Genomic DNA, 25694 nt, shown 5'->3' with positions numbered 1-25694 from the left:
TGATCATTAGCCCCACTCGTATTTATAACTACCTATGTATTCTCTCTCAATGCAGTACTAGTATCCACTCCGGATCCTTTATTGGGGAAGCTTGCCGTAACCTTTCCAGGTCATCTTCACCCGCGAAAACAACCTTGTGATAGCGAAGGGACGGGTCATTTGACCATTGAAAGAATAAGTACGGCTCGCCATTCGAGATAGTAACTTCATGTGGAAGGCTTCAAAGGAGCGCTGTGCTAGAATGAAAGCCGCTGGGTTAGTAAGAAGCTGGGCGCTAAATTGTTAAACTGCAAAAGCAGAAGCCTGAGTTTAAGTGTGAGCTCAGCACACAACACAACCAACATGCATGAATACTTAGATAGTTGCCTATATGTTCTGTTTTCAGTACTTTATCGTAGGTTCAGTATTGACGTTAACTTTTCCAAATGTTCGCACCAGGTCTTGCCAGAAAACTACTGAGACATCCTCGTCCACACACCATCCACGCAACCACCTCACAATATAAATCCTTGCTCTCTCAAAAGCGCGCGCAGGCGAAATTGAAAATGTCATAAAATTGTGGAGAATGCGAAAGATTACGAGAACAGCTTGTTGACCGACGTGTTACCCTCTTGGTTCTTCTTGAGAACCTTCGCCACAGCAAACTCGAAATCTTCCTGTGTAACGTGCTGCCGTCTTTCACGTAGTGCGTACATCCCTGAGCACTCAAGTTAATAAAGGATTTATCAAAAAATGGGCAATAAACCTGACCTGCTTCCGTACAGATACCACGGACCTCTGCACCCGAACATTGGCCCATCTTCTCTGCTAGAGCATGGAGATTGATACCTCTTTGCAATGACATCTATTTAAAACAACAATTGAGTTCTGTTCCTTTGAACCTTTACAAATTCGCCGTGAGACCCACCTTTCGAGAGTGGATACGCAGAATGCTGACACGAGCCTCAGGTCCCGGTGGTGGAAATTCGATCTTTCGGTCAATTCGACCAGGCCGCAGCAGAGCAGAGTCCAAAATATCTGCGAGTATGACCAGCCAGTTAGGAACTACGAAAGCAAAGGATAAAAGAGAAATTGTCACATACCTATCCGATTCGTAGCCATGATGACTTTGATATTCTTAGTCGGTTCGAATCCATCAAGCTGGTTCAAAAGCTCCAGCATTGTTCTCTGCACCTCTGAATCTCCTCCTCCCGACCCACTCTCACCTCTCGAACTTCCAATAGAATCAATTTCATCCATGAAGATGATACTGGGTGCGTGCTCTCTTGCCATAACGAACAACTCTCGCACCATTCTACTTCCCTCTCCGATATACTTCTGCACGAGCTCGGAACCAGAAACACGAATAAATTTACAGTCGGTGTGATGTGCTACAGCACGCGCGAGAAGTGTTTTTCCAGTTCCAGGTGGACCATAGAGCAGCACACCCTTGGGCTGGGCAATTCCGAGAGCTTCGAAGAGCTCGGGATGTTTGACAGGGAGCTCGATGACTTCTTTGATTTCTTTGATCTGTTTGTCGAGTCCACCTACCATTTCGTAAGTGCTATCTGGTACTTTTTCGACCATCATGAGGGAGACGAGTGGGTCTACTTTATTGGGGAGAATTTTGTGAATGGTGTAAGAGTCGGAACGGAGGGCGACACGGAGGGAAGGGGTTAGGGATGAGATGTCGATTTCTGAGTCCAAGTCAACAACTGAAAGCAAAGGTCCGTTAGGATGTTTCGCGTATAGAATGAGAAACAGAATGAGAGAACTGTTATATGAACGCACTGTATTTGCCCTCGGGCTGCACTTTGACCAAGACTTTGGTTTTGCCCATCACTTTGACTACTTCTCCGACATAACTTCCTGGTTCGTGGAGCAGCTGAAGCTCTTCTCTGAGTAGACGTACTGGTACAGGCTATCAGAAAAGATGGATATGTTAACTGTAGATGTTTCTGACGTACCACGGGCATTAAGAGCATTACGCTGGGCTTCCAAGCGTCGCAAGTTCTGAGTTTTCTGGTTTATGAGGAGTTCTGCAGCTTCTATCTTGGCCTGATAGTAAGACTTGACACCTCCTGGTACAACTGGTGTTCGAACGATGGCTGGCATGGTGGCAGATGCTAGAAATAATAACATCCATCCTTTGAGCATACGCGTCGGACTGTGACAGCACTGTGACTAGAGAGGTATGCATACCATATATGGGACAGGTGTGACGGGGTGACTGCATTATTTTATGGGTAAATCTCCATGAAGTTGCCTCCTTGGTATGACCACTGACGGTCACGGTGAGGAACGAGTCTCGGTACAGTTTCGTGAATGTATATGACTTGCCCTCTTTTGCTCTCCAGCAATGTAACAAGGCTTTCCTTTCCTTCTACTCTCCAGCTCCTCACGCCCATGTCCATGTACCCTTCAAGCACGCGCTTTCGTCTCCTTCACTCGCTACCACAACTTCACCTGGCCGCAAGATCATCCCTTAGCGCACACAATAAAAGTAGGACCAATGGAAAGATAAAAATACGTAGCCTCGAGCAATACCGGACAATTTCATGGAAGTCTTCCCTCGAAATGCACTCTTCAGAGTCCATGTCGGACGGCCAGGAAGAAAATGCAAAAGCAGCAATCCTGGACAAAGTCATGCAGGGCCGCCAGCCGACAGATCTTCTCCTTCGATGTGAGTACACCATCTACCTATTTAAGACTTGGTTCAGCTGAAGGCTGGTACAAAGGTACGGTCTTGGACGACGTAGGTGCGTTGAGCTTTTAACGCTCTCTTTTCTCGTAAATACTGGTTTTATTTATGTACTCTTTCTCTTTTATTCATGTAGGACATGTGAAGAGCATATCAGGCCAATTCAAACGATCCGACTTGTGTACAGAACACCGTTTGAACGTAGGTAAACCACCCCATGAACTCGTCTGCCTGAGCAATGCGGATTCATCTTGGAGTTTAATAGCCTCGTGACCTCCGCAAAATAGACTCCCGAGTACCAAACTTAGTCCCCACTATACTAATACGAAAAGAAGCCATCCTCGTGAGCACATCGAAACCACCGGTATCTCAGCTCTCTCCTTGTGGTCTGACTGGGCACGGCTAGATTAATATACTTCATATACGTGCTCTTGTCAAAGCTGATACTGTCATCTTGTTTGATACCTACGGTTCTAATGACTCCAGGCTCCATTCTGTTTTCCTCTACCATCTAGAAGTAAGTAAATGACACCTATACTTTCCTCCTTTCACTCACTTTGCGATACACAGCATAATCTCAAAGCCAAAGGCAGTGGAGCCCCGTATGAATTTAGGTATCCGCTTACCGATATTTTCACAGTCATAAGCTTTCAAATATTACTTTCTTCCGCAGAGCGATCGAATCAATTCTCCTATCCGTCCTCAGCGCCCTCGAAGCAGAAATGGTTTTTATTCGTAACCTTGTTGGCGGCCTCCTCGCTGAAATGGAGGACGACATTAACCACGACAAGTTCAAGCGCCTCTTGCACTACTCGAGGCGTCTTGCGAGCTTCAAAAACCGAGCGAAGCTTGTAAGCTATTACCACTTGAATACATTGCTCTAAGCCATCTTAATGAAAATCTGCATCGTTTTCTTTAGGTCCAAGAAGCACTTGAGGAGGTACTGGAGCAAGGTCGGTTTCTTGTCATCTTTCCTTCAGTGCAGTAGCATGGAATGTCTAATTAATTTCAGATGAGGATATGAATGCCATGTATCTTACTGATAAGAAAAACAACGCCTCCCGAGAGCTGCACGAACATGAAGAACTCGAAGTTTTACTCGAATTTTTCTCTAAGCAAGTAGAGGAAATCGTCAACGAGGCGGAGAATACTGAGGCATGTCTCTTCTCTTCGACTGCCGTTTCAATCTTGCTTTCGTTCTTAATCAAGCATGGACATGCAATATCTAACTCGTCTCCCTTTCCTTCCTCAGAGTAACGTCCAATCAACACAAGAGATTGTAGAACTCATTTTGGACTCAAATCGTAACGCTCTTCTCGCTCTTGATCTCAAAGTACATCCCTCTTTCTCGTCTGCTTTTGCCTCCTTCTATTGTAACTCACTCTTAAACCTACCACTAGGTCTCCATCGGGACCATGGGTATCGGCACAGGGGCCCTCGTAGCAGGTTTATTTGGCATGAATGTGAGTTTTCCATTCCTATCTAATGCTCAGAGTTTTCGAATGTGGTCTTCTCGTCGATCGTTTGACATACCCGTTAACCCGTGGTTTATTCTAGTTGACGAGCCATTTGGAAGAATCCCCATACGCATTTATAGGCATGTCCGTCGCTTCTACCGCCATCGCACTTTTCGTAGCATGGGTGGGCTTCCGGAGGTACGTTTTTCTATCTAGATTTCTCACCGTCAATCGCTTCTCTTCTCTCCTCCCTCATTGCCTAAAAAATAACTCATTGATCCAACCGCCCACCCCTTGACCATTAACCAGGCTTGCAAAAATCCGCAAAGTGGGACTTTCAAATCCAAACAGACATCGTCGCAAGACACAACATACTAGACCATGGATACCACTGCCCCTGCGACGAAGAAACGCAGATGGGTGGTCGTAACTCATGAAACAGCATACGTATAGAACTTGGCATAGAATCAGGTAGAGTCAAATCGGCTACATATATATATCATCCAGCGTAATATGAATACAACAGTCCACTCATCTCATTGCTGTCGGATATGTCAGCGGCGTATTCTCCTGTGAAGCAGAGGCCATTGCAATCATTAAGTGAACTTGTAAGGAGCCCAGAGAAAGAAAAGTGCCAGTGGTTGGTCCACATTTCTTGGCCGAACATAAGAGAGAGTGACGTAGTAGTAAGGAGGTTCTAGGAGTACTAGCAGAGTAACGTAAGTAATCTAGACACAACAAAGTTACTTGACCCATATTGCAAACTCCGTAACATTGTTTACTGTCAACGTCTCTTGCCAATGAAACCTTCAAAAAGTAAATAATAAAAAATACCGCAGTATATACCGTGAGCGAAAAATTTATTTCTGATCTGTGAGCCCATAAAAGAGCAAATAAAAAGTACTCTCTGGCGGGGAGTCGAACCCCGCTCTCCCGCGATCCATATGAAAGAATCATATGACAGGCGGGTGTACTATCCGATATACTACCAGAGATGTAAAATTATGCGATAGAATGCGATATGAGGTGTCAGAAGGCAAGACATGGTTTTCCTTTCTGCCATAAATTGAGACAGTCCGAGTTGCACCACCGAGCGCCTCAACATGGCCGATGGTTCTTTACCCGCTGGAGCTGTCCAAGATGCCACCACTATAACCGCACCCCAAAACCAAAACCAAAGACCAGGTTATTACGCCGCCCTCCAAGTCCCCAGAATCCCTACCCCGCAAACCTCAACCCCTTTGATCCCGGGTCAACCACCAATACCTCCTTACCCCCCTCTCCCCCAACCACAGCACCCACAGCAACCGCAACCACCACAGGCGCAGAACGCAAACCAGCCATATTACGCCGTCAACTACCCCCCTGGCGCCTGGCAAAATGCATGGCAGATGGCCGGGTACCCATACGCCTCTGGCAGTGCTCCCTACCAGCAACACCACTACTCCCAGATTCCTTACACACAGTACCAATCTCAGCAGTATATGACACAGTTCCAACATTATCCCCAGCCCAAAAAGTCGTCTTCTACATCCAAAGCAGTCCACAAACCACGGACTCCCAGCCCGTCTCCCCCACCACCAGAACTGCACCGGCACTGGGACGGCGTCATCAAGGCATTCTTGAAGAAAGTTGGCTTTCATCAAGCTTTGAGAGGATTCGAGGACGATATGTTCGTTTTGAACGCGGATTGGGAGCGGAAAAAGGTGCCAGGTGCGATAGGTGATCTCATGAGGGACTTGATGGTGCGTTCGTTGGGTATGCCTCAATGTGGTTCATGCATGACAATGCTCGTCTCTTCTTAGACACTTGGAAAGTCCAAGGACGATGAAGAGGATGAACCAAAAGAAGAGCCACTTGAGGAGCGAAAACTGGAATACGTTCATCTGTCTACTGGTGAGGAACCTCGTTCGCAGACGTCAGTGAGTTTATTCATCCGACAGGGAACTTGGTAAAGACGGCCTAGACACTGAATCTCTGCCACTTCTCATAGATAAATAAATCAATATCTACCTTCCTCTCGCAAAACCGCGCTCGAAACGACGCGTCCAACCGCGCAGAATTTCTGGAGTCTCTTTCACAGAAGCGACGGCGGCTGAATCCCGACGCAGAAGCTTCCTCGTCGTCCGAGTCGATCCCTTCTTGTGCACGAACAGATGCGAAGGAAATAAACAGGGACTTGCAGATGAAGTATGATATTGCGAAGAACGAAGAAGGACCGCTTCGTAGGACTATGAAGGCTGCCAGTGCACCCGCTACGACTGGACGACAACAAACCCAGCCGATCACAGGCACTCTGTCAGAGGAATACTTGTCCGAACGACATCCTGGTCTCGACGAACGGTTGAAGAATATTGAGACGCATCTTGCTGTTCGCTATGGTACTGTGTATCTTTGCTATGTCTTCCTATCATGCGCTTAAAATTAATTTTACAGTACCGTCTGCACCCCGTACTCTTCTCTCACGACTAAATTTTCTAGAAGATCATCTTATACATTTGGAAAAGGAGTACCCACCGTGGGCAGCTTTGCATTTCAATCAACCAAACCGTGGGGTGAGTTTCTCTGCGTTTCACATCGTTAGGCTGGAATATTAAGTTCACTATCTTCTGCAGTGGCCACCACCACCCCGCCTGACCCCAATCATCGTTCCCTCACATATCACCGATCGGTCCAGCGCCACCACTACATCCGGAGGGACGGCTGGGCAAGTTGGTCAATCAGACTCATCCACCAAAGGGAAGAATAAAAGCAAGTCGAGCTTGCACCGAGCAGTGATGGAGAGGTTGGAAGTGCAAAAGGCTATGAGCGATTTAGCAAGGAAAGGAGAGGGAAGCTAACGTCTCATCTTTATACATGATACAGGTGTTTGTTAATTGTTATTTTAATACACTCTAATGATATTTCTTTTACGGGTGCCAGCATGGAAAATGAACTTCATCTCAGCTCAGCTGTCTTGATCAGAAAGGAGCACCAGATGGGAAGACCATCGGACCACGGACTTCAGCCCGCTTTTCGGGGCCGCATAATAATTCCACCAAGGCGAAAGCAAACGGGAAAGCGGTACCTGCAAGCAAAATACTGCTTCAATCTATATATATTACGCTAATGCACAGCGAATTACCTGGTCCACGACTGATAACTCAACGTAAGCATAGGTATAAGAAAATAAACGGATCGAGCATACCTGGTGACTAATTTGCCAGAGATGACAACGGAATCTTCTGAGTAGTCAAAATCTGGACATGTGCAAGTGTTTACGGGTCCTGTTTGTCGATATGCCGATGTACAGTAGGTCACATACCTCTCTCGAGATCTGCTTTGACGCTGGGATGAGATGTCAATGGCTGTCGAGGCAGCCCTGATCGCTTGGCAGCTAGACTTCCTGAATCCCCAAGTCAGTTGCTATACGACAGGCAAGCAAGGATTCGTAGTACCGGCGCAGATCATGGCCACGATTTTATTGTGCTTGTAATACTCCCTAACTAAATGCTGGACGGGAGACGACTTGGAGATGGTCTCCGCACCTTTGGCGCCTCCCGGAATAATGATGGCGTCGTATTTGTCCTAATAGGCCGATAAAGTTGGTTTCAGTGATACGGAGTCGGGCGATGAGGGTATGAGATAAAATCGATGCGCACCGGACCTGCTTCGAGGGGGACCAGCGTCGTGTCCGGTAAAATGCTTATTCCTCGAGAGCCCACTGCTAGGGTAGGGCTGGCATCGTTTGTTCCATACGGAGAGGGCACATCCTGGACAAGTGCAGAAGTGCACGACACACCTGCTCGAACGAGTGTATCGTATGTGATGGTACTGTAATCGGCCGATAAGCACGTCAGATAACGTGAAAAGGGGAGACACTTGCAATTCCATCTCTTCCGTTCCATCTGCAATAAGGATCAGTGCTTTAGGCATATCGTGTATTATATATTATATCAATGTTCGTAGTCCAACTGAAGTAATAAGTACTGAAATTTTGGGTAAGGGATACCTATGACGTCACGGATAGCCTTAGTAACTCACCGCCAATCATGGGCACATGAGGGTGAATACCATTAAACCGTGTTTACGGTTCAGAAAAGGGAATGGGGAATCAGAATACTATTGATATTTTCTCTCCGACATCTTGAAATATGAAAATGCTAAGCTACAAGAATCAAATATTATATAAAATACGTTCTACGGTGGGATGACGTCCGCACAGCGTGAACACAACGTATCGCTTTCTGGACGAGTGAATGTCCAACATCGCGGGCACTTGCTACGAGTGGCAGGTCGTATCCGAACAGCTATATCAGAATCGAGACCTAGTGATGGAGGTATATGTTTTGAATATTCCAAGTTCACACAAGCCTGAGAAAATACATACCAGGCAATGACATCGTATCAACATAGCTCCATTCAGGGGACTCTGCACCTAGCGATCCTTCGTCCGTGACGTAGGCGTCTGAGACGATGAACAGCGTCTTCAAAAAATCCTCTACGACGACCCAATAACGGTGAGTTTACCGGACAATCCTTTGCAAAATAAAATAACAACCTTCACGCTCCAGTAATTGCACAACCCTGGGTTTCTCAACCGCAACGTCTCCAGGAAGAATAATGTCTACTTCCGCCTCAAGTGAACTTTTCAGGTGCCTGTGTGAAAGATCAGATTAACCAAGGTCCAAGTATGTTTCAACGGTCATTATACGGCGACGACGTACTTATGGCCACGAGCTTTTTCCAAGAGCGAAAGCACTGCGCTGCGAACTCGGAGCAGATGATTCATGTCCTCTTCTGCTGAGATGTCTTCCCATTCTGGACTCTGCGAAAAGACAGTCAACTCTTCGGGTAAATAAAAAGTTCGTCCCGACTCACCAGAGACGTCCACTTCTTTGTAAAAATGGACCTGGCAGGGTCTGCGCCATGCACGGTATGTGAAGCATGGAAGTGGATTTCTTCAGCTAGGTGAGGGAGGACAGGCGCCATCACTGAGATTATGGAGTTCAGGATCTGAGTAAAATCAGAATACGGTTGAAATGCGTCGAGAACAAGCGACTCACATTTTCCAGAACAGTTACAACTGCTCTCCTTTTCATGCTATGCACTGAGTCTGCATATAGGCAGTCTTTTGTGATATCGAAGTATAGCGATGACAAGGTGAGGTTTGCAAAATTCGTCAAAGAGTTGATGACTATATCGTCCATGTCAGACTCCGTCAGGTTATCAAGCAGCAATGATACAAGCCTTTTGGGAAATTGTAAGAGGCATAACCCTCGTGAGCCACTTTTTCCAGCTTGTAAAGTTCGTGCATGACATATCGTTCGGCCTGTTACATGGCACGTCTCCCATCTTTATTTATTCCAGGAAGGAAATCAATGATAACACTTACCAGGCCTAAGTCCTCTTTCTCCACACGCTGAAAATTTTTACGACTGTCGATATCTCCAATATTTCCCAGAATGAACCTAGCAGAATTGCGAATCTTTCTCATTGATTCTGCTACTTGACTTAGAACCGTTGGACCGATTGACATATCACGCCAGTACTCTACTGTTGCAACCCATAATCGTAGGACGTCGGCTCCATATGCGGGCTCCTTTTTCTTATCCTGAAAATAATGTCAATATCAGTATCAGCCTTCGTGAACAATTTTTCATTCGTCAGAGACCACAAACTTTGCCTCCGTTGATGATGGTCATAGGACTGATAATATTACCGAGCGATTTGCTCATCTTCTTCCCTTCCTGATCCAAAACCATACCGTGCGTGATCAATGTCGCATACGGGCTGCTAGGCTGTTCAGATGCGGAGCCAATAGCCGTCAGAAGCTGACTTTGGAACCAACCACGATGCTGGTCAGACCCTTCCAGACATATATCAGCCTCAAACTGCCGGCTTGGAGTGTCTTCCTTGAGTGCTTTGAGCATCGACCAACTAGTTCCACTGTCAAACCACACGTCCATTGTGTCAGTCCCTTTCCTCCAGGCATTTGCTCCGCCTTCTGCTTCAAGTTGCGGGGTCAAGAAGTCCTCGACAGGGCCGTCCCACCAATAAGCTACGCCCTTCTCTTCTAGCACCTTGAGAATATGATCCAAAGACTCGGTATTGAGTACGGGCTGGTTTGTGTGTGCGTTATATAGAGCGGGAATAGGAACACCCCATACGCGCTGACGGGAGATGCACCATTCTGAACGGGATCGAACAAATGACTCGAGACGGTTGCGAGCTGAAATAATGTTAAAATTCGAAAGAAAGTAAGAAGGCTTATGGTAAGAAGCTCACATGCCGGCGGGAAGAATATCACGTCCTTCAATGCATTGAGTGCATCGTCCTTGATATTATCCAGATTTGCAAACCATTGCGAAGTGGCACTGTGAAAGTAGATATTAATCAATTTTGATACTGACATAGATGCAGAAGAAGACAGGTTGCGCACATTACAATGATAGGCTCATTGGTTTTCCAATCATACGGGTAACGATGTTTGATCCTTTGCACTTTAACGAGCTTTCCGGTATGCTCCAGTAATTTAACAATAGCCTTTCCGCCATCCTTCAATACCTCTTGACCAATCACTGTCAAAGCAGCTTCTTCGCCGACGACATCCGCGACTTTATGCGTAAATTTACCAGCCTCATCAACGTGGCAGATGATACTGTTGGGATTATGTGAGTTTATAAGGCCGAGGGTACGGAAGGCCTGGTAATCTTCTCCGCCGTGAGCAGGCGCGCAATGTACGAGACCAGTTCCAGAATCAGATGTGACGTGAGACGCAGGTATAATCTTGTAAGGGATGGGAACGATGGCACCAGACGGGGAGAACAATGGCAAATATGGAGCATCTACCAGATCAGAACCTATAACCGAACAAATCAGTGTTCATTTCTTGAATAGACCTAGCTCAGACGTTTTGAGGTTACCTTTAATATCGGCAATTACCTCTATGGGACCAACAACTTCCGTTAATGACAGAATACGGTCCTTGGCCACAATTAGAACCCCATTTCCAGGTGCCCCATTTCGTCTTAACACAGTGTATGTCAACTCAGGATGTACGGCAATACCCTTATAGCTCGATCAGAATTTATACGCATATAGGGACAATAACGTTGCTTACCATGTTGGCTGTCAAAGTCCATGGGGTAGTCGTCCAGACGAGAAGGTCTGCGCGAGGCTCCTGAGCTAAAATTTCACGAAGCACTGTGCTCATTTTCTCAGCTTTCAGGTCGAGACTATAAGAAACGTAGACCGAGTGCGATACGTGATCATCCTTGTAGGTGAGTTCTGCCTCTGCTAATGCGGAATGTGACGATGGAGAGTAATGTACTGGTCGGTAATGCCTATAAATCAAACCTACAGCAAAGGGGGTCAGATTGATGGGTCGTGTATCGAAGCATAAGCCATCAGTCACCCTTCTCAACCATCTTTTGAAATATTCTTAGCTGACGGATCTCATAGTCATGGTCTGTTTTGCCTGTTTAGCTCCCAGTCCAGAAAGTAAGCAGATTAAGTTCACCTAATGTACGATACGTCGACTCTGTGCTCCAATCTGCCATAATGCCAAAATGTTCGAATTCGTCCTTCTGAGTTTTCATCTCTCTCTCCGCCGTGGCTTTCGCCACGGAGCGGATAGTATTCGCCGGCAACGACAATGCATCTTTCTTTCATGAGTTTGCGTTAGTTCACGCTGGAAATGTGAGTAGGAAGAAAGTTTATACCCTTAGTTCTTGTAATGCTTTGTTCTCAATAGGGAGGCCGTGGCAATCCCATCCTGGAAAGTAGCTTTATAGCGATTGGTATGAGAAAGATAGGCGGTGCTATAAACACGTACTGCACCCTATCACCGAGGAGAACATGGTAACGATTGATTATATCCTTAATGATCTTGTTCAGAGCGTGGCCTACATGGTGGGTGAGTAACAAACACGAGTCGAAGCTGGCATGCAAACTCAACCCATATGTAAGTGGCCATTTGCATACGGGGGCCCGTCATGCATCACAAATAAAGGTCCATCCGCATTCTCCCACTACTTCACGCAAACAAGGAACATGGCGTATGTCATTAATGGGCTTCAATGAAAAGCACGAAACAGACCTGCCAGCGGTACAGTTCGTCACACGTCCTATGTCTGAACGGAACTTCTCTTTTTGACGGGTCGGCCCAGAGAGGAAAGTTGGTCTTGGGTAGCAAGAGTGTTTTTGAGAAAGCTTTTGAGTCTACTTTGGCCTGATCCCCTGAAGACCACGAGTTGGAGAGAGAGAAACGTCGGCAATGATTATTGAGATTTTGTAGGCTAGACGATGGCAAGAGACGAGTTGCTGGACGAAGTGCGCTGATGCTCATCGGGTGTCTCAATAAAGGCTGAGCCTCAGACTGACCTCAGCGAAAAGCAAGTGTCCTCTTAAATGCACGCGAACTGGGTAGAGCTCACCGACGAAGTGCGATCACGGCTAACTCGAAATTTCTCAAATTCTTGGTACATCACGTGTTCATGCTTTACATGGTGGCAGTGCATTTTTCTGCCTTGCCTCGACCCAGTGCTTGCGGTAAAACAGAGTCCAACTGCATATCCAACAACCAGCCATTCACTTTGCACAATGCAAATACAAAAGAAAACCTAGCCAAACTGAAGAATAGTTTGCATCTTGTGTCGTGGTCTTTATGGACTTCAACAGAGCTCGGTATGTTGGAAATGGCATGACGTTGGAAGGCCTCCAACAAACATGTAACATGGAACTGCAGTTCTTTTGGACATCTCTCTTGGACCCGGTTGACCCTGTAACGCGGGGGGCCCGCTTTGTGGATTTACGAGGACTTTGAGCTGGTTTGCCGCGGAACCGTGGTCAAATTGTCAATGTAACACTGAGATTACCTTCAAGTTGCCTCGTGATTCTTGCACTGTACAGCTGTATGGCAGTCTTCTTGATACCCATAATGTACAGCGCCAGGCCTATCTATTTAACCACTGTAAACATCGAGTACTTATGTGTTGTTAAATTCATTTGAGCAAAGAATAGTGATCATGAAAGCTGTACCCGTATTATAATTACGTGAACAGAAAGGCAGTTGCACGAGCTTACGAATAACCAGACATTTTCTCTTTCTTTCCACAGCTCAAGGGGTCGGATGCGAGCAGCCTGGCATGGCGGACGACGTCTCTGCGAATGCTCTAGAGCAGCAAAATCAGCTAATCGTTGGCACGTTTGCTTGAATCTGATAACGGCCAAACGCGTCGAGTCACTTCCAAAATTTGCAGTGCCTTTCAATCCCATACCTCAATCACGCTGCACCATCTTTACCACCGCAACCCACATGTCCTCCCTAGATTCACTCACAGCTTCGCTTGCTAGCTGTTCTATTCAGCCCTCTGCGACAGTCTCTCATGGCGAAACTAACTCTCCAGCTACCTGGCGAGAGGCTTTGCTCGCCGCCCCTTCTGCACCGAAGGACTTTGAACTCATTAAAACCCTTGTCTACAAACCAAAGACCGCAAAGACCGCTGTCCCAGTTCCAGTCGTCGTAATTGCTCGCGACGAAACCGAGACTATCTCCTCTGCCCTGGGCAAGAAGCTGAATCTGAAGGAGCTGCGTTTGGCATCAGAGGATCTGCTTAAAGAATTCTTTGCGTCCGATAAGAACTCCTGTGCGTGTATTCGCCTGATAACATATTTTGCCATCGCTAAGACCCCATTATTCATAGTGTCTGTGCTCTCACTCAACAACGATAACTTTCCAAAAGTAGTTACAGTAGTCGATTCCACCATCGCTACTTCCTCATCGGTATTTGCGATCCACGCCCTTTCCTCGAGTTCTACCGTATTCCTCTCTGGGAAAGACATTGTATCATATCTCCGTCAATTAGAGGGCGCCGATGTGAAGATCCAAGAGATAGATTTCCAGGCACTCAAAACCGAGACTGGAGCAACTCCGGTTGGCCAGCCATCCAAACCCTCTGTGAAAGAGAAAGAAGATGCTAAAATTGAGGGCGCAGTCCAGATTGCCATTGGAGTGAAGAAAGAAGTTGACTTTGCCGCCTGGTACACCAACGTGAATACATGCATACCTTCTCTTCTCGATTTCGTGCTCATTCTTGATCAGGTTCTTATCAAAGCAGATATGTTGGACTACTACAATGTCAGTGGATGTTATATCTTAAAACCTTGGTCCTACAGCATCTGGGAAGAAATTCAAGGTGAGATTACTGGATTACGCGAGGCGTTAGTAATTCATGATATATGTGTGATAGATTGGTTCAACAAAAATATCAAGGCCATGGGCGTCCAAAATTCTTATTTCCCCATGTTTGTGTCATCTAAAGTCCTGGAGCGTGAAAAAGACCACATTGAGGGATTCTCTCCAGAGGTCGCATGGGTCACAAGAGCGTAAGTAGCCATTGATATTACTGCAACTTGTGTTGCTGAGCGTGCACCATAGCGGTAACTCTGATTTAGAAGAGCCTATTGCCATCCGTCCGACATCAGAGACAGTCATGTATCCTTGTGAGTTTATGCTTCGAGAATCTTGTGACGTCCAATTAACAAATATCATTAGATTATGCCAAATGGATTAAAAGTCATCGCGATCTTCCTCTCAAATTAAACCAGTGGAACAGTGTCGTAAGGTGGGAGTTTAAGAATCCTCGTAAGTACCATAACCTAGCAACCTGTCCCATATATTGAAAGCGATTATGAACAGAGCCATTCCTTCGGACGCGCGAGTTCCTCTGGCAAGAAGGACACACCGCTCACCTTACCCAAGCAGAAGCAGCCACGGAAGTACGCGAAATCCTTGAGCTATACCGTCGCGTCTATGAGGAGCTTCTGGCTGTACCGGTGATTCCGGGCATCAAGTCAGAAAAAGAGAAATTTGCTGGTGGACTGTACACGACCACAGTCGAAGGTTTCATTCCTACCTCAGGACGTGGTATCCAGGCGGCTACGTCACATTGTTTGGGTCAGAACTTCTCGAGGCCCGAGATGTTCAACATCGTCGTAGAGGACCCGAATGACCCCTCCGGACAAGGCAAGACTTATGTATGGCAAAATTCATGGGGTCTGTCGACGCGAACGATCGGTGTCATGACGATGGTTCACGGTGATAATCAAGGACTAGTCCTTCCGCCACGTGTGGCTTGCGTCCAGGCTGTTGTAGTTCCCTGTGGTATTACGGCGAAGACCACTGATGAAGACCGAGCCAAGATCAACAACGCCTGTGACGAACTCGCAAAGGTCTTGATCAAGGCGGGTGTCAAGGCAAAGGCTGATCTCAGAGATGGGTATACCCCAGGTTACAAATTCAATGACTGGGAACAGAAGGTACATATATTTAATACCTGATCCGAGCGTGCCTCGACGGTGCTTACTCGCACTTCTTCGTGAAAGGGCGTGCCTCTGCGTCTTGAAATAGGTCCAAACGATATTGCGAAGCAGCAGACTCTCGCAGTTCGCCGTGACAATGGTGAGAAATCCCCGGTGCCGCTTGCAGACATCGGGGTCACGGTTTCGAGCCTTCTCGAGACGATCCAGAGCGATATGTTTAGCCGCGCGCAGAAGGAGTACTTTTCGCGCTTGAAGGAGATCACGCGCTGGGAAGACGTTGTTCCTACACTGGATGACAAATGTATAGCCGTCCTTCCATGGTGTGAAGTGGAGGCTTGTGAGGATGATATCAAAGAGCGCAGCGGAAGAGCGTGAGTTACTCCGCTGTACAGCCCGCTGACCCATGGGCTGGTTTTTGAAATTATTTGTCTGATATTGTCATTTTACAGGGCGGAACCGCAAGATGAGAGAGCCCCATCCGCTGGAGCAAAATCTCTTGCGATTCCTTTTGATCAGTCTCGGTGGACTCCGATTGAGCCCGGTAAAACGAAATGCCCGGCGTGCAACAGAGACGCGAAACGATGGACGATGTTTGGAAGGTCTTACTAAAGTGGTTCTCCCAGCTGGTCGAGCTATATCACGATTAGTGTGTGAGTTGAGTATATCCTGCATTGCAATGATTTGTTAGCGGGTGTAGAGCCTTTTGATCTAATGTACAGTACTTTTCTGAGACGACGGACAATAAATCAATGGGTGGTGTCCTGACGGGCTTTGTGAACAGTGACACACAGAATTGTTTGGTGCAGTTTTTTCGCAAATATATCCGCATGCAGTGGAAAGAGAGCCGCATCATAAAAGTAATAATTCAAGATCGATAGGCTTTTTGGATTTTTTGGCAAATAATGGTTCAAGATCTAGAGGGGAATGACCGATCGAGGCAAATTGATTTGATTGGACTGCAGGTGGTAACAAGTAACCACCTGCAAGCGTCATTGCTCCCATATTGACTTCACAGCGTTTTTTTTCACCCTTGTGAGGCTTTCGCCGAGACATACAGAAGACATGCGACCACACGAAACTCAGCGGCTATCTGGGCTCGTTCCTGGCTCAATGGTGAGGTTGTTAGTTTATGACATTTGCATCGAAGAAACTGTCCTAACAAATCTCCAATTATATAGGGATTATTATGGAGCACTAGTAGCCACGCCTACCGCCATCATTACTGACTCATCACCACTTGATTTTGTGGATATCATCGTGTGTGGAGGCGGATGGGCCTCTCGGGCACAGTTCGAACACGCAGGGGGGAAAATATGTTCACCGGATTGGGATCAATTCAAAGGTCCATGGTCTTGGCAGCGCTTCCGAGTCGTATCGGCGTCAATCACCTGGGATTGCTTCCTCAATTCCTGAATACTCGAGCTTCTTCCAGTGGGTGGGCCAAGCTGCGTCAACTTAGAACCAGATAAAGTCTTTCCTAGTACAAGGTATATCCTCTGTATATCGTTTGAATACCGACACGCCTTGAGGGCTTCGAAAACGTCCTGCTCGTGTACTACATTCTCTGGTCTGAACATTACATCTTGACAACAGTTGACAGCTAACCTTATCCATATATGACAGCACCATATGTCCTGCCCATTTTACAAGAGTCGTATGATCCGCCGAATACGTCTGGGAGGAACAATGGTTATCGGTCCCAGTTATCACGTTTCAGCCCCACAAGGTCCATACGGTCAGGTGAGGTGTCTGGCCCTCCTATATTTCAGCTATCAAATTCGCATTTACAGTATATAGCGGCCAAGATAATCCCCAGGCAGCCATTTTACCCAGATACCATGAGCTACGCAAAGTCGTAAGTACCGTAGTACTATGTATACATTGACTTGTGGAAGTCAGAGTGCGTTTTCAAGTGACAGGCTTCACATGTAGATTTTATTGAATGCCCCACATTTCCCGTACTGTCAAGTATGTTGGACTACAGTTTTTACCTGGAAAGTCTGGACCAAAGTACCGGATAATTCCGGCCAAGCCTTTGATGCACTTGTGGTGCCGGTGGCTGAAAGATGCAATACAAGCTCCGCGCCATACATTTTATTGTTTTATTGCAGCCCCATCACTTACAGTACCGTAAATGGTTGATAGCCCCCGCATTCCAGTCAAGTTGTCAAGTTACCATAGTAAGTGCAGTATGATGCCCGTGCTCTTTACCAGAAAGCATTAACGTTACCGTTTTTTGAGAGGTCAGTTGATATACTGGCTGTCGCAGTTTCCAAGCCATGCCAGATCCCCCGCAAAGTTGGAATTAAACATGTCAAGGTCACAGACGTTCATAACATACTGGCGACCACTACACCAGTTTCGACATATTGCTTTTTACGCCTATTGCCACGGTCGCATGTATATGATGGGCGCATAGATCTCGTAGATCGGTGCCTATCATTTCAAGTACCCATGATTTTGCCCCATACGGTCCATATGGTCACCTGTCTACATCCCCCGTACCCCGGTCGTTAATTCTCTGAGCTACTATATAGCACGCATCATGTACTTGGGGCAAGCTTGAGTTCTTCCCTCCTGCACCTGTTTCTCAAAAAGAAGCTGTGAAGAACTGACGCAATGGGTAAAGGCGTATGTCCAAACACGATTTTTATCTCGCCCAAGTAGCTCACATTTACTTATTTTACCACTAGTACAATGCGGCTATCGCGTCCAATCCCGTAGGAATATTCTTTATTCAATTATTTTTCTGTAGCTTACGATCCATTTTACTTCTGCAGTACATCGTAGGCTCATTCGCATGTATTGGTGGAGGCCTCTTCGGTTTGGACATGTCGTCCATGTCCGGGGTACTCAATGTAAGTGGTTTCTCTCTGACTTTGACGCTACCCCACACCAACTCGTCACTTTTCAGAACCCTGCTTATGCTACGGTGTTTCAAAACCCCGGATCAAATGCTCAAGGAGGAATTGTCGCTGCTATGCCTGCCGGATCGCTTGTTGGTGCCCTCATGGTCACATATCTTGGTGACAAGATTGGCCGAAAAAAGACGGTCATTGTGTCTGGAATGATTTGGGTCGTTGGTTCTATATTGCAATGTGCTGCAATAGTACGTCTCAACAAAGCTCTTCTTGTGAAGTCGATATCAACTGACGCCTGGTATGTTTTTGTAGGACCGTGGAATGCTTTGTGTTGGCCGTGTGATCTCTGGTATCGCCGTTGGTTTAGCATCTGCTGTGGTTCCCTTGTACCAATCAGAGGTGACTGCCCCTGCTATTCGTGGACGTCTCGTATCTTTCCAGCAATGGTCGATTACTTGGGGTATCATGCTTCAATACTTCGTCGAGTTCGGTTGCTCATATATCAACGGCACTGCTTCCTTCCGCATTCCATGGGGCCTCCAGATGATTCCTGCTATAATCTTGTCCTTAGGAATGATGTTCTTCCCGGAGTCACCTCGATGGCTCATTGACCATGATCGGTTCGTCTGCTATTTTTAATTGTCCTCAGAATTGGGCTAAAAATAAGTTTAGCGAAGAAGAGGCTCTCGAAATCCTTGCCGATCTTCACGGTGGCGGAAACCAGGATGATGAACTCGTACAGCTCGAGTTTGAGGAAATCAAGCAGCAAGTGCGATTTGAGCGAACTGAGGGTGCCAAGTCCTACATGGATCTACTGAAACCCGGTATCCTTCGTCGTGTCGGTCTCGGATGCTCCATGCAAATGTGGTCTCAACTTACCGGTATGAATGTCATGATGTGAGTAATATGTCTTATCTTCCTGTGCTTTTACTGATGGCGTGTTGGCTCACAGGTATTACATCATCTATGTGTTCGAAGGTGCTGGTTTAACTGGTCGCCGTGCTAACCTTATCGCGGATTCCGTTCAATACGTCCTCAACGTTGTGTTTACCATTCCTGCCATCATCTACATTGACCGATGGGGACGACGCCCCATGCTTATCATCGGAACATTGCTTATGGGTTTCTTCCTCTTCTTGGTCGGTGGTCTCCAGGCTCGCTTCGGCCACTGGGGTGAAAGTGATAGTGCTCGAATTTGGGTGGTCACTGGCAACCAGCCTGCTACGAATGCCATTATCGTTTGCTCTTACCTCTTTGTGAGTAGCTTCGCCATCACCGTGGGCCCTGTCTCGTGGACGTATCCCGCCGAGATCTTCCCCATGCGCGTCCGTTCCAAGGCTGTTTCCATTGCTGTAAGTCTTTTCTCTACCCCAGTTCATTTTGTGACTCCATGACTCAAAATTCGTTTAGACCGCCACGAATTGGTTGTTCAACTTTGCACTTGCATGGGCAGTTCCCCCTGGTTTGTCTACTATCGCGTGGAAGACCTATTTCATCTTCGGTACCTTCAACTTTGCCGCATGTATTCACTTCTTCTTCATGTTCCCCGAAACCGCTCAGCGAACTCTGGAAGAAGTCGAAGATATCTTCGCACAAGGTCACACGTACAGTGCCTGGGCCATCTCTCGTGACGTCGGGAAGAAGACGGTGCAGGATATCAGGAACGCGGAGAAAGCACGAGATTACAACGATGAGAAAGAGGGGTCTATTGAAAAGAGCGCCTAAGCAATACATATTAACGAGTTATGATTAACGCCGCCTTCTATTTTCTATTATTTTCTACTTTTGTAACTTTGTACGACTTATGGTTTCTATTATTTCCACAATCTTGCGCTAAATGCTACTTGTCGTGGTTTTACAGTGGTAAGATGTTAAGTAAATAAGCTGAGACGCCGGTACCGAAAGCACCACAGCCACCTGAGATCTAGCACTGTAAAGCACCGCCACATTTACAGACTAAGTCACGGTTATAAACTCACTCATCAACCAACGCGGCCCCATAGTAAATTTGAAGACCAACACTTTTTGGAATAATATTTCCACAACTCATACAAGTTTAACTTGCTAGGCAATGTCAGACACTTGGAATGCCGATTTTCCTTCAGAATGGCACTCCATCCGGCCGTGGACTCCTCACCTTACACTCTCAGTCCGCGAAATAACCTCTGTATCCGCCACATTTATTCTTTCATCGTCGCTCGATGACCCCCACGACCCTTCTCTCACTACACTTGGTATCTCTGTTTCGGACGATGAGGACGATAGTAGCACTGATCCTGACCAGGTTCGACGATCGAATGGCGAGAGCAGCAGCTCGAGTCGAAGCAGACGACGCGCCATCATATCTGACGCTCTGGCAAAAGGCCTGTCGGTTGATGTGAATGGATCGCCGTGGCAGAGAGTCATCATACGTGTGGATGACCAGGTTGATGAGGCAGTCATTATAATCTATGGGCTGATGCCGGGGAGACAGTATGACATCGATCTAGGCCTCGTGCAAGGAGGCCAAAGCAGCAGTATCAGAAAACAGGTTACTACAGAAGGTATGCCATTCATCACGCCATCTAATACTAAAATCACGCTCAACTTACCTCCTTTAAAGAATCAGAACTGAGGGCGGACAACGACCGAGATGTAGAAGTCGCTAAACTCAATGGCTCGACGTCTTCGGATTCGATGTCTTCATCTATCACTTCTTCCGTCGCATCTGAAAGTTCGTCGACCGTACAACCGCAATCAAGCACAGCAAATTCCGCACCCTGCAGCTTGGAAGATCGCGTGCGCCAGTTGCAGCAGTCATTAGCCTCTTTGACATCCGAGCGTGAAACTCTTACTGCGTCTCTCAAAAATACTCGACGAGAATCTCAGAAGGCAGATTCTGCTTTACGTACTGAAATTGATATACTGAAACGTGCGTCGGAGAAAAATGCATCCGCAGAGCATCGAGCAAAACAAAAGGTGCTCGCGTTGCAAGAGGCGGTGAAGCGTGCGCAGACGGCGACAAAGGAGATCGAGGAACTGGTAAGGGAAACCGAATCTTCTTTGCCTGGGCTCAGAAACGAGAAAGACGAGAAAGAGGCGGAATATGCCAAGGTGAAGGAAGAAGCCGATCAAGTAAAGGGGGAAAGGGAAAAGGAGCAGGAGCAGGATAGGAAAAGACTGGATAGCATGAAGGGTGAACTGACTGGTTTGGGAAATAGATTGGAGAAACTGAACGGTAAACGCGAGAAATTGGAAACCAGCATTGTTCCTGATCTGGAGGAGCAGCTGAGGGAAATAGAGAGGGAGATAGAACAGGTCGAAAGCGCTGAGCGTCAATATACGTTGCAAGAGGAGGCGGACATCGGTATGGAGGAAAGCGATAATACTTTTGGAGAGTTTTCCATGGATGGGTCTCGTGATAGTTCTTCCCATCCATTTGGCGGATCACAGTCCTCTAATCGAAATCGAAATCACCATCCTGTGCCCATAGGGAGGCCAACTACCATCCCAATACATAGACCAATGCACAGCAGCTTATCTGGTTCATCTCAGTATCAGATCGCTTCACGAACGGCTTATCGTTCTCCTATACAACAACCGCATCTTCATTCGCATCAGCAATCTCTCCCAGCAAATCTGAGAACACCAGGATACAATCAAGCCTCCGGTCTTTTCCCTCATGCTAACAGTGACACAAACCCAATTGGCACTGTGTCACCCACTCTTCCTGCTGGCGTTACAGCCACTGGCACACCGTCTACACTATCGAGCAGAGCGGCCCCCTTCGAACCAACCAGTGCTACTGCACAAGCAATTAGAGGATCGCTATCATTATCTACTTCTAGATTTACCTTCCCACCTATCCAGCGACCAGGACCTTTGCTTACAATGAGTTCCCATCGAAGTGGGACGCGATTCTCCGCTGGACAAAACACTAGTACTGGCGAAAGAGGTGGTCAAAGCTGATTCAGAACCCAGATCTGATTTACCTGAAAAATACTAACTGTGACAACGGGGGAGAGGCGCGATTATTAAATTTAAAGTACAGGTGTATTAATGCATCGCGAGGGCAGGTTAATACATATGATGCAATCAATATGGTGTTCAAGGTCTATTCCGTGAAAATGTGTCATGATGAATCAAGTGCAGCTAGTTGATCAACCAAGTCATCCATAATGTCATGCTGTGTATCTGTGCTTTCTAAAGCCTTTGAGACGTCAGCACTGGCACCCATTTTCGAAGGTATGAGTGGTGTGCCTTGAGGCTCAAAGCCTGGGGCTATCCGACGCAGGGCTTCGCGCTTTCGACGCTCCTTCTCATCTTCGCGTGCTCGTAAGTAAGCCTCTCGACGTGCAGCATGCGCTGCTATGGCAGTCCTTCTCGACGACTCGGCAGTAAGGATATGTGGTTCCAACGTGAAAGGGTACACGAACTAGATAGAGAGCATAAGTCAGCGTCGCCATCGGTATAAACGTATCCATAGCTCACGTAGGGCGTCACGCTTTCGGGGAGAGGATGTATATCGAGGGGTAACTCAACCTAGTGCGAGAAGTGCTATATAAGCCATGTCAGTTATGTCGCAAAAATATGCTTACAGCGCGGGGTACACGGAGCCCTGGTGATTTTATGAGTGGAACATTAGCTGCTGCTGCATACTGGGATTTCGCTGCAAGATGCAAGCATTGAATTTGGATTCGTCAAATGGCGATATATGCTCACAGTGATCAGTCATAGTGGTGTTGGTACATACAGAAGAGATTGTCTATTCCAAGTAGTCGTTGTTTAGTCAAAACAATCACTGGCGTAACAGTATGGCACCGCCACCGGAGACCTTGCAATTGATAATGCACTTGATAATGTACCAGTAGTACGTATACGACGATTACAAGTATGACAAGCAATAGTGATACTTTTGCATGGGGATCGGTGCAGATTACCCACCTGACTTTCTGAAGACATTTTTACTACCACTCCGCATTCCTTTTCTTCTTTGAGTCCTCCCCTTCTTCTCGGATTCACTCAGTTCTCGACCATAATCCTCTCCGCCCTTCTCCATCCCTGCTCCAAACACTTCGACGCCTTTTCGCTTCGCATTCTTTCCACTCCTGCTGGACTGACCACCAGAATTGTCAAAGATGCTGTCCTCGTCTCCTTTCGTGGACGATGGTACCCAACTCGTTTCCATACCACCCTCTGCACCGAAGCTCGCCAAATCTGTGCCTGATCGCATCGCAGATTTTCCTTTGACATTTGGTCCAGATACCCGTCGCTGGCCAAAGGTGGCATTCTTATCCCCTCTTTGACCAGATGTATCACTCTGAGCAGATAAAGGAACGAAGTTAACTCTCGCAGTGCGATTTTGCTCGCGTTTGCGAGAATATGCTTGGTCAAGACGCTCATTCTTCTGTCCAGGGCGTACGCGAGGATCGTATTTGTTGAGCTCTAATCCAAATATGAGGTTGTGGTGATAGAATAGACATAAAATATGTGTGCTTACCGCCAGCATCACTACTATCATCACTATGATCCTCATCACTGTCGCTTGAGCTCCCACCAAGACCGTCTGAAGAAAGTTTATCACTCTCCTCATCTTCTTCTTCGACCGCTGTTTTCGACCCTGTTTTCGACCTTCCTTTACTATCGTCTGTCATATTCTTCTTGCGAGCAACTGCAGAAGGATTCAAAAGAGCATATTCTCTGGTCGTTTCATCCACCGCAAATTCTGGATTTTCGAACAAATCCTTGAAACGTGCGTCATTGAGTAATGTCGGCTTATCGCCCGTCTCCTGCTCTGCGCTCTTTTCTTCGTCGACCTCCATTGCAGGATGTTCATCTCCTCCCTCAACTTCATTCCGCGCCTTCCTTGATTTCCGTTTCTCTTCCCTCTTCCTTTCTCTCTCCGCCTCCTTCTCTACCTTCTCTGCGAGTGCTCTGTTCACCTTTACCCCTATATCCTTCTTTGCACGAATCCTCGTCTCTGCCATCTTGTCCATCTTCTCTCTTACCACCTTCTCGCGATGTTCAGCATATGCGAAAGGATTTGCAATAACACGTGCAGTGTCGTATAGTTTGAGCGACACGAAATAACCGTGCATATACGGTTTGAGCGCAGGTGTACCGATAAGGTGGTCCAAGCCAAGGCTGTAAACATATAACGATGAGATGATGAGAATGAATACCACACATGATACTTCAAAGGTGACGCTCACATCCGTAGTTCGTTCCTCTCAACAAACTTGAAGTCTTCATAAGCATTGCGTACCGTCTGGTCCTCCATTTCCTCGGTTATATTTTCCAAGAAACTCGCCCATCGTGGTGCCGGACCGAGTTGTGGAATATAATATGTAGCCATCTGTATGCCTTCATTCGCGGTCATAAATAAGCCGCTGCCGGGTATATGATGAATATGGTTCAAGTCGTTCGCTGGTGTGATGGACGCAAAGTTGGCAGATGGCTAAATAATGTTTGGCATGTTCGTCAGGATCAAAGTTGATATCAAAGAGAAAATGGCTTTACCGTATCGCGATCCCATATTTTTACCACCTTCTTGTCCGCACTCAATATCATTCCGTCACCTGCCATACGACTTCCCCCTTCAATCCAACTTATGTTTCGCACAGGCAGGCCATAGCCTTGATCTTTCAGCGCAAACGGTTTTGGGGAACGAATGTCATACAGTAACGTGTGCCCAGTAGACGTTCCCACAGCGTACGATAGTCCGTCTGTCCGCGAGGCAATAGTTGTAACAGATATTGAGCCTGTATTTGAGGTAGAGTCATCGAGGCCTGGGAGTGAGGGTACAGCGCTGGCAGTAGAAGGGAGCAGCCGACTCCTCGGGAGTCTCAAGATCCCAACACTGGACCGCGACCGAGGGTCCCAAAATTGCACACTACTATTTCCATCCATACCAAAAGCGAGCAAATTATGAGCAGGGTTGACGTCTACGCAGTTGACGCCCATGATATCCCCGCCCTCATCGTCCTCAAGTATCAAAGGGTTTAGAAACCGCCCTTGTTCAAGATTGAGTCGATATATCTCATTTCCAGACGCGGACACGAATGTGTCACAAGAAGGGTAGTGATATGCCAGTGATCGTCCAAAGCGAGGTATTCGAGTGCGGTAGTGTAAGCCGCCTTGCGTATGGAGTTCGATGGTGCGGTCATTTTGTAGATGTAGCGTTTTAGTCCAGTCGTCCGAAAGTATCTAATAGAGAGTATGTGATATTATGCATTAGAACGCCAATATACTGGAGAAAGAAAAGGGAGAGAGAAAAAACTCACTCACAATGAAATCGACGTTCTCTGCATCAGAATGCCTCTCGAATTTGAGCGTAAGCTCGTCTAGGTCCCATACCCTCATTTGTGGCTTGTATGTCCCAGTAGCGATAACATGATGCCCGTCTCTGGTCGT

At 46.9% G+C, this 25694-nt stretch overlaps 8 protein-coding genes across 8 annotated transcripts; 5 read left to right on the top strand and 3 right to left on the bottom strand.

Moving 5' to 3' along the window:
- Nucleotides 1-534: 534 nt before the first annotated feature.
- SERLADRAFT_457206 (uncharacterized protein) lies at nucleotides 535-2130 on the bottom strand (the record flags this gene model as incomplete). Its single annotated transcript, XM_007313625.1, has 6 exons — nucleotides 535-697; nucleotides 751-844; nucleotides 908-1017; nucleotides 1083-1694; nucleotides 1771-1890; nucleotides 1947-2130. 6 exons carry the CDS (start codon nucleotides 2119-2121, stop codon nucleotides 576-578), a joined length of 1233 nt encoding a protein of 410 aa, XP_007313687.1.
- Nucleotides 2131-2251: 121 nt separating this feature from the next.
- On the top strand, nucleotides 2252-4700 carry SERLADRAFT_457205 (uncharacterized protein; the record flags this gene model as incomplete). The annotated part of the gene is made up of 13 exons (XM_007313624.1): nucleotides 2252-2662; nucleotides 2718-2738; nucleotides 2817-2881; nucleotides 2946-3023; nucleotides 3087-3197; nucleotides 3251-3294; nucleotides 3354-3531; nucleotides 3600-3633; nucleotides 3693-3835; nucleotides 3933-4013; nucleotides 4081-4143; nucleotides 4238-4335; nucleotides 4447-4700. The coding sequence occupies 13 exons, from the start codon at nucleotides 2305-2307 to the stop codon at nucleotides 4565-4567; spliced, it is 1395 nt and encodes a 464-aa protein (XP_007313686.1).
- Nucleotides 4701-5232: 532 nt separating this feature from the next.
- Nucleotides 5233-5646, top strand: SERLADRAFT_378312 (uncharacterized protein; the record flags this gene model as incomplete). Its single annotated transcript, XM_007313623.1, has 1 exon — nucleotides 5233-5646. A coding segment is annotated over one exon (385 nt), but the record flags the coding sequence as incomplete, so codon positions are not given.
- A 146-nt stretch (nucleotides 5647-5792) lies between these two features.
- On the top strand, nucleotides 5793-6830 carry SERLADRAFT_378308 (uncharacterized protein; the record flags this gene model as incomplete). The annotated part of the gene is made up of 5 exons (XM_007313622.1): nucleotides 5793-5882; nucleotides 5943-6059; nucleotides 6131-6518; nucleotides 6574-6692; nucleotides 6753-6830. Coding segments are annotated over 5 exons (721 nt in total), but the record flags the coding sequence as incomplete, so codon positions are not given.
- SERLADRAFT_457197 (uncharacterized protein) lies at nucleotides 6809-8052 on the bottom strand (the record flags this gene model as incomplete). Its single annotated transcript, XM_007313621.1, has 7 exons — nucleotides 6809-7204; nucleotides 7262-7272; nucleotides 7325-7376; nucleotides 7442-7522; nucleotides 7575-7704; nucleotides 7779-7950; nucleotides 8003-8052. The coding sequence occupies 7 exons, from the start codon at nucleotides 8050-8052 to the stop codon at nucleotides 7098-7100; spliced, it is 603 nt and encodes a 200-aa protein (XP_007313683.1).
- Nucleotides 8053-8224: 172 nt separating this feature from the next.
- Nucleotides 8225-13114, bottom strand: SERLADRAFT_445261 (uncharacterized protein; the record flags this gene model as incomplete). Its single annotated transcript, XM_007313620.1, has 20 exons — nucleotides 8225-8444; nucleotides 8507-8617; nucleotides 8678-8775; nucleotides 8844-8944; nucleotides 8998-9132; nucleotides 9183-9313; nucleotides 9367-9448; nucleotides 9512-9730; nucleotides 9798-10348; nucleotides 10405-10493; nucleotides 10559-10979; nucleotides 11043-11187; nucleotides 11240-11475; nucleotides 11534-11587; nucleotides 11639-11783; nucleotides 11841-11904; nucleotides 11954-12023; nucleotides 12077-12149; nucleotides 12218-12357; nucleotides 12624-13114. The coding sequence occupies 20 exons, from the start codon at nucleotides 12706-12708 to the stop codon at nucleotides 8317-8319; spliced, it is 3078 nt and encodes a 1025-aa protein (XP_007313682.1).
- Nucleotides 13115-13435: 321 nt separating this feature from the next.
- SERLADRAFT_345428 (uncharacterized protein) lies at nucleotides 13436-16050 on the top strand (the record flags this gene model as incomplete). Its single annotated transcript, XM_007313619.1, has 9 exons — nucleotides 13436-13766; nucleotides 13824-14170; nucleotides 14222-14315; nucleotides 14370-14505; nucleotides 14558-14622; nucleotides 14675-14764; nucleotides 14819-15438; nucleotides 15505-15812; nucleotides 15891-16050. The coding sequence occupies 9 exons, from the start codon at nucleotides 13436-13438 to the stop codon at nucleotides 16048-16050; spliced, it is 2151 nt and encodes a 716-aa protein (XP_007313681.1).
- A 1717-nt stretch (nucleotides 16051-17767) lies between these two features.
- SERLADRAFT_457188 (uncharacterized protein) lies at nucleotides 17768-20167 on the top strand (the record flags this gene model as incomplete). Its single annotated transcript, XM_007313618.1, has 8 exons — nucleotides 17768-18072; nucleotides 18135-18161; nucleotides 18222-18299; nucleotides 18356-18550; nucleotides 18615-18922; nucleotides 18975-19199; nucleotides 19255-19654; nucleotides 19713-20167. The coding sequence occupies 8 exons, from the start codon at nucleotides 18061-18063 to the stop codon at nucleotides 20025-20027; spliced, it is 1560 nt and encodes a 519-aa protein (XP_007313680.1).
- Nucleotides 20168-25694: the final 5527 nt, after the last annotated feature.

This window comes from Serpula lacrymans, assembly GCF_000218685.1.
Source record: "Serpula lacrymans var. lacrymans S7.9 unplaced genomic scaffold SERLAscaffold_2, whole genome shotgun sequence".
Taxonomy (NCBI): domain Eukaryota; kingdom Fungi; phylum Basidiomycota; class Agaricomycetes; order Boletales; family Serpulaceae; genus Serpula; species Serpula lacrymans.
This window is presented reverse-complemented; position numbering and strand designations above follow the sequence as displayed.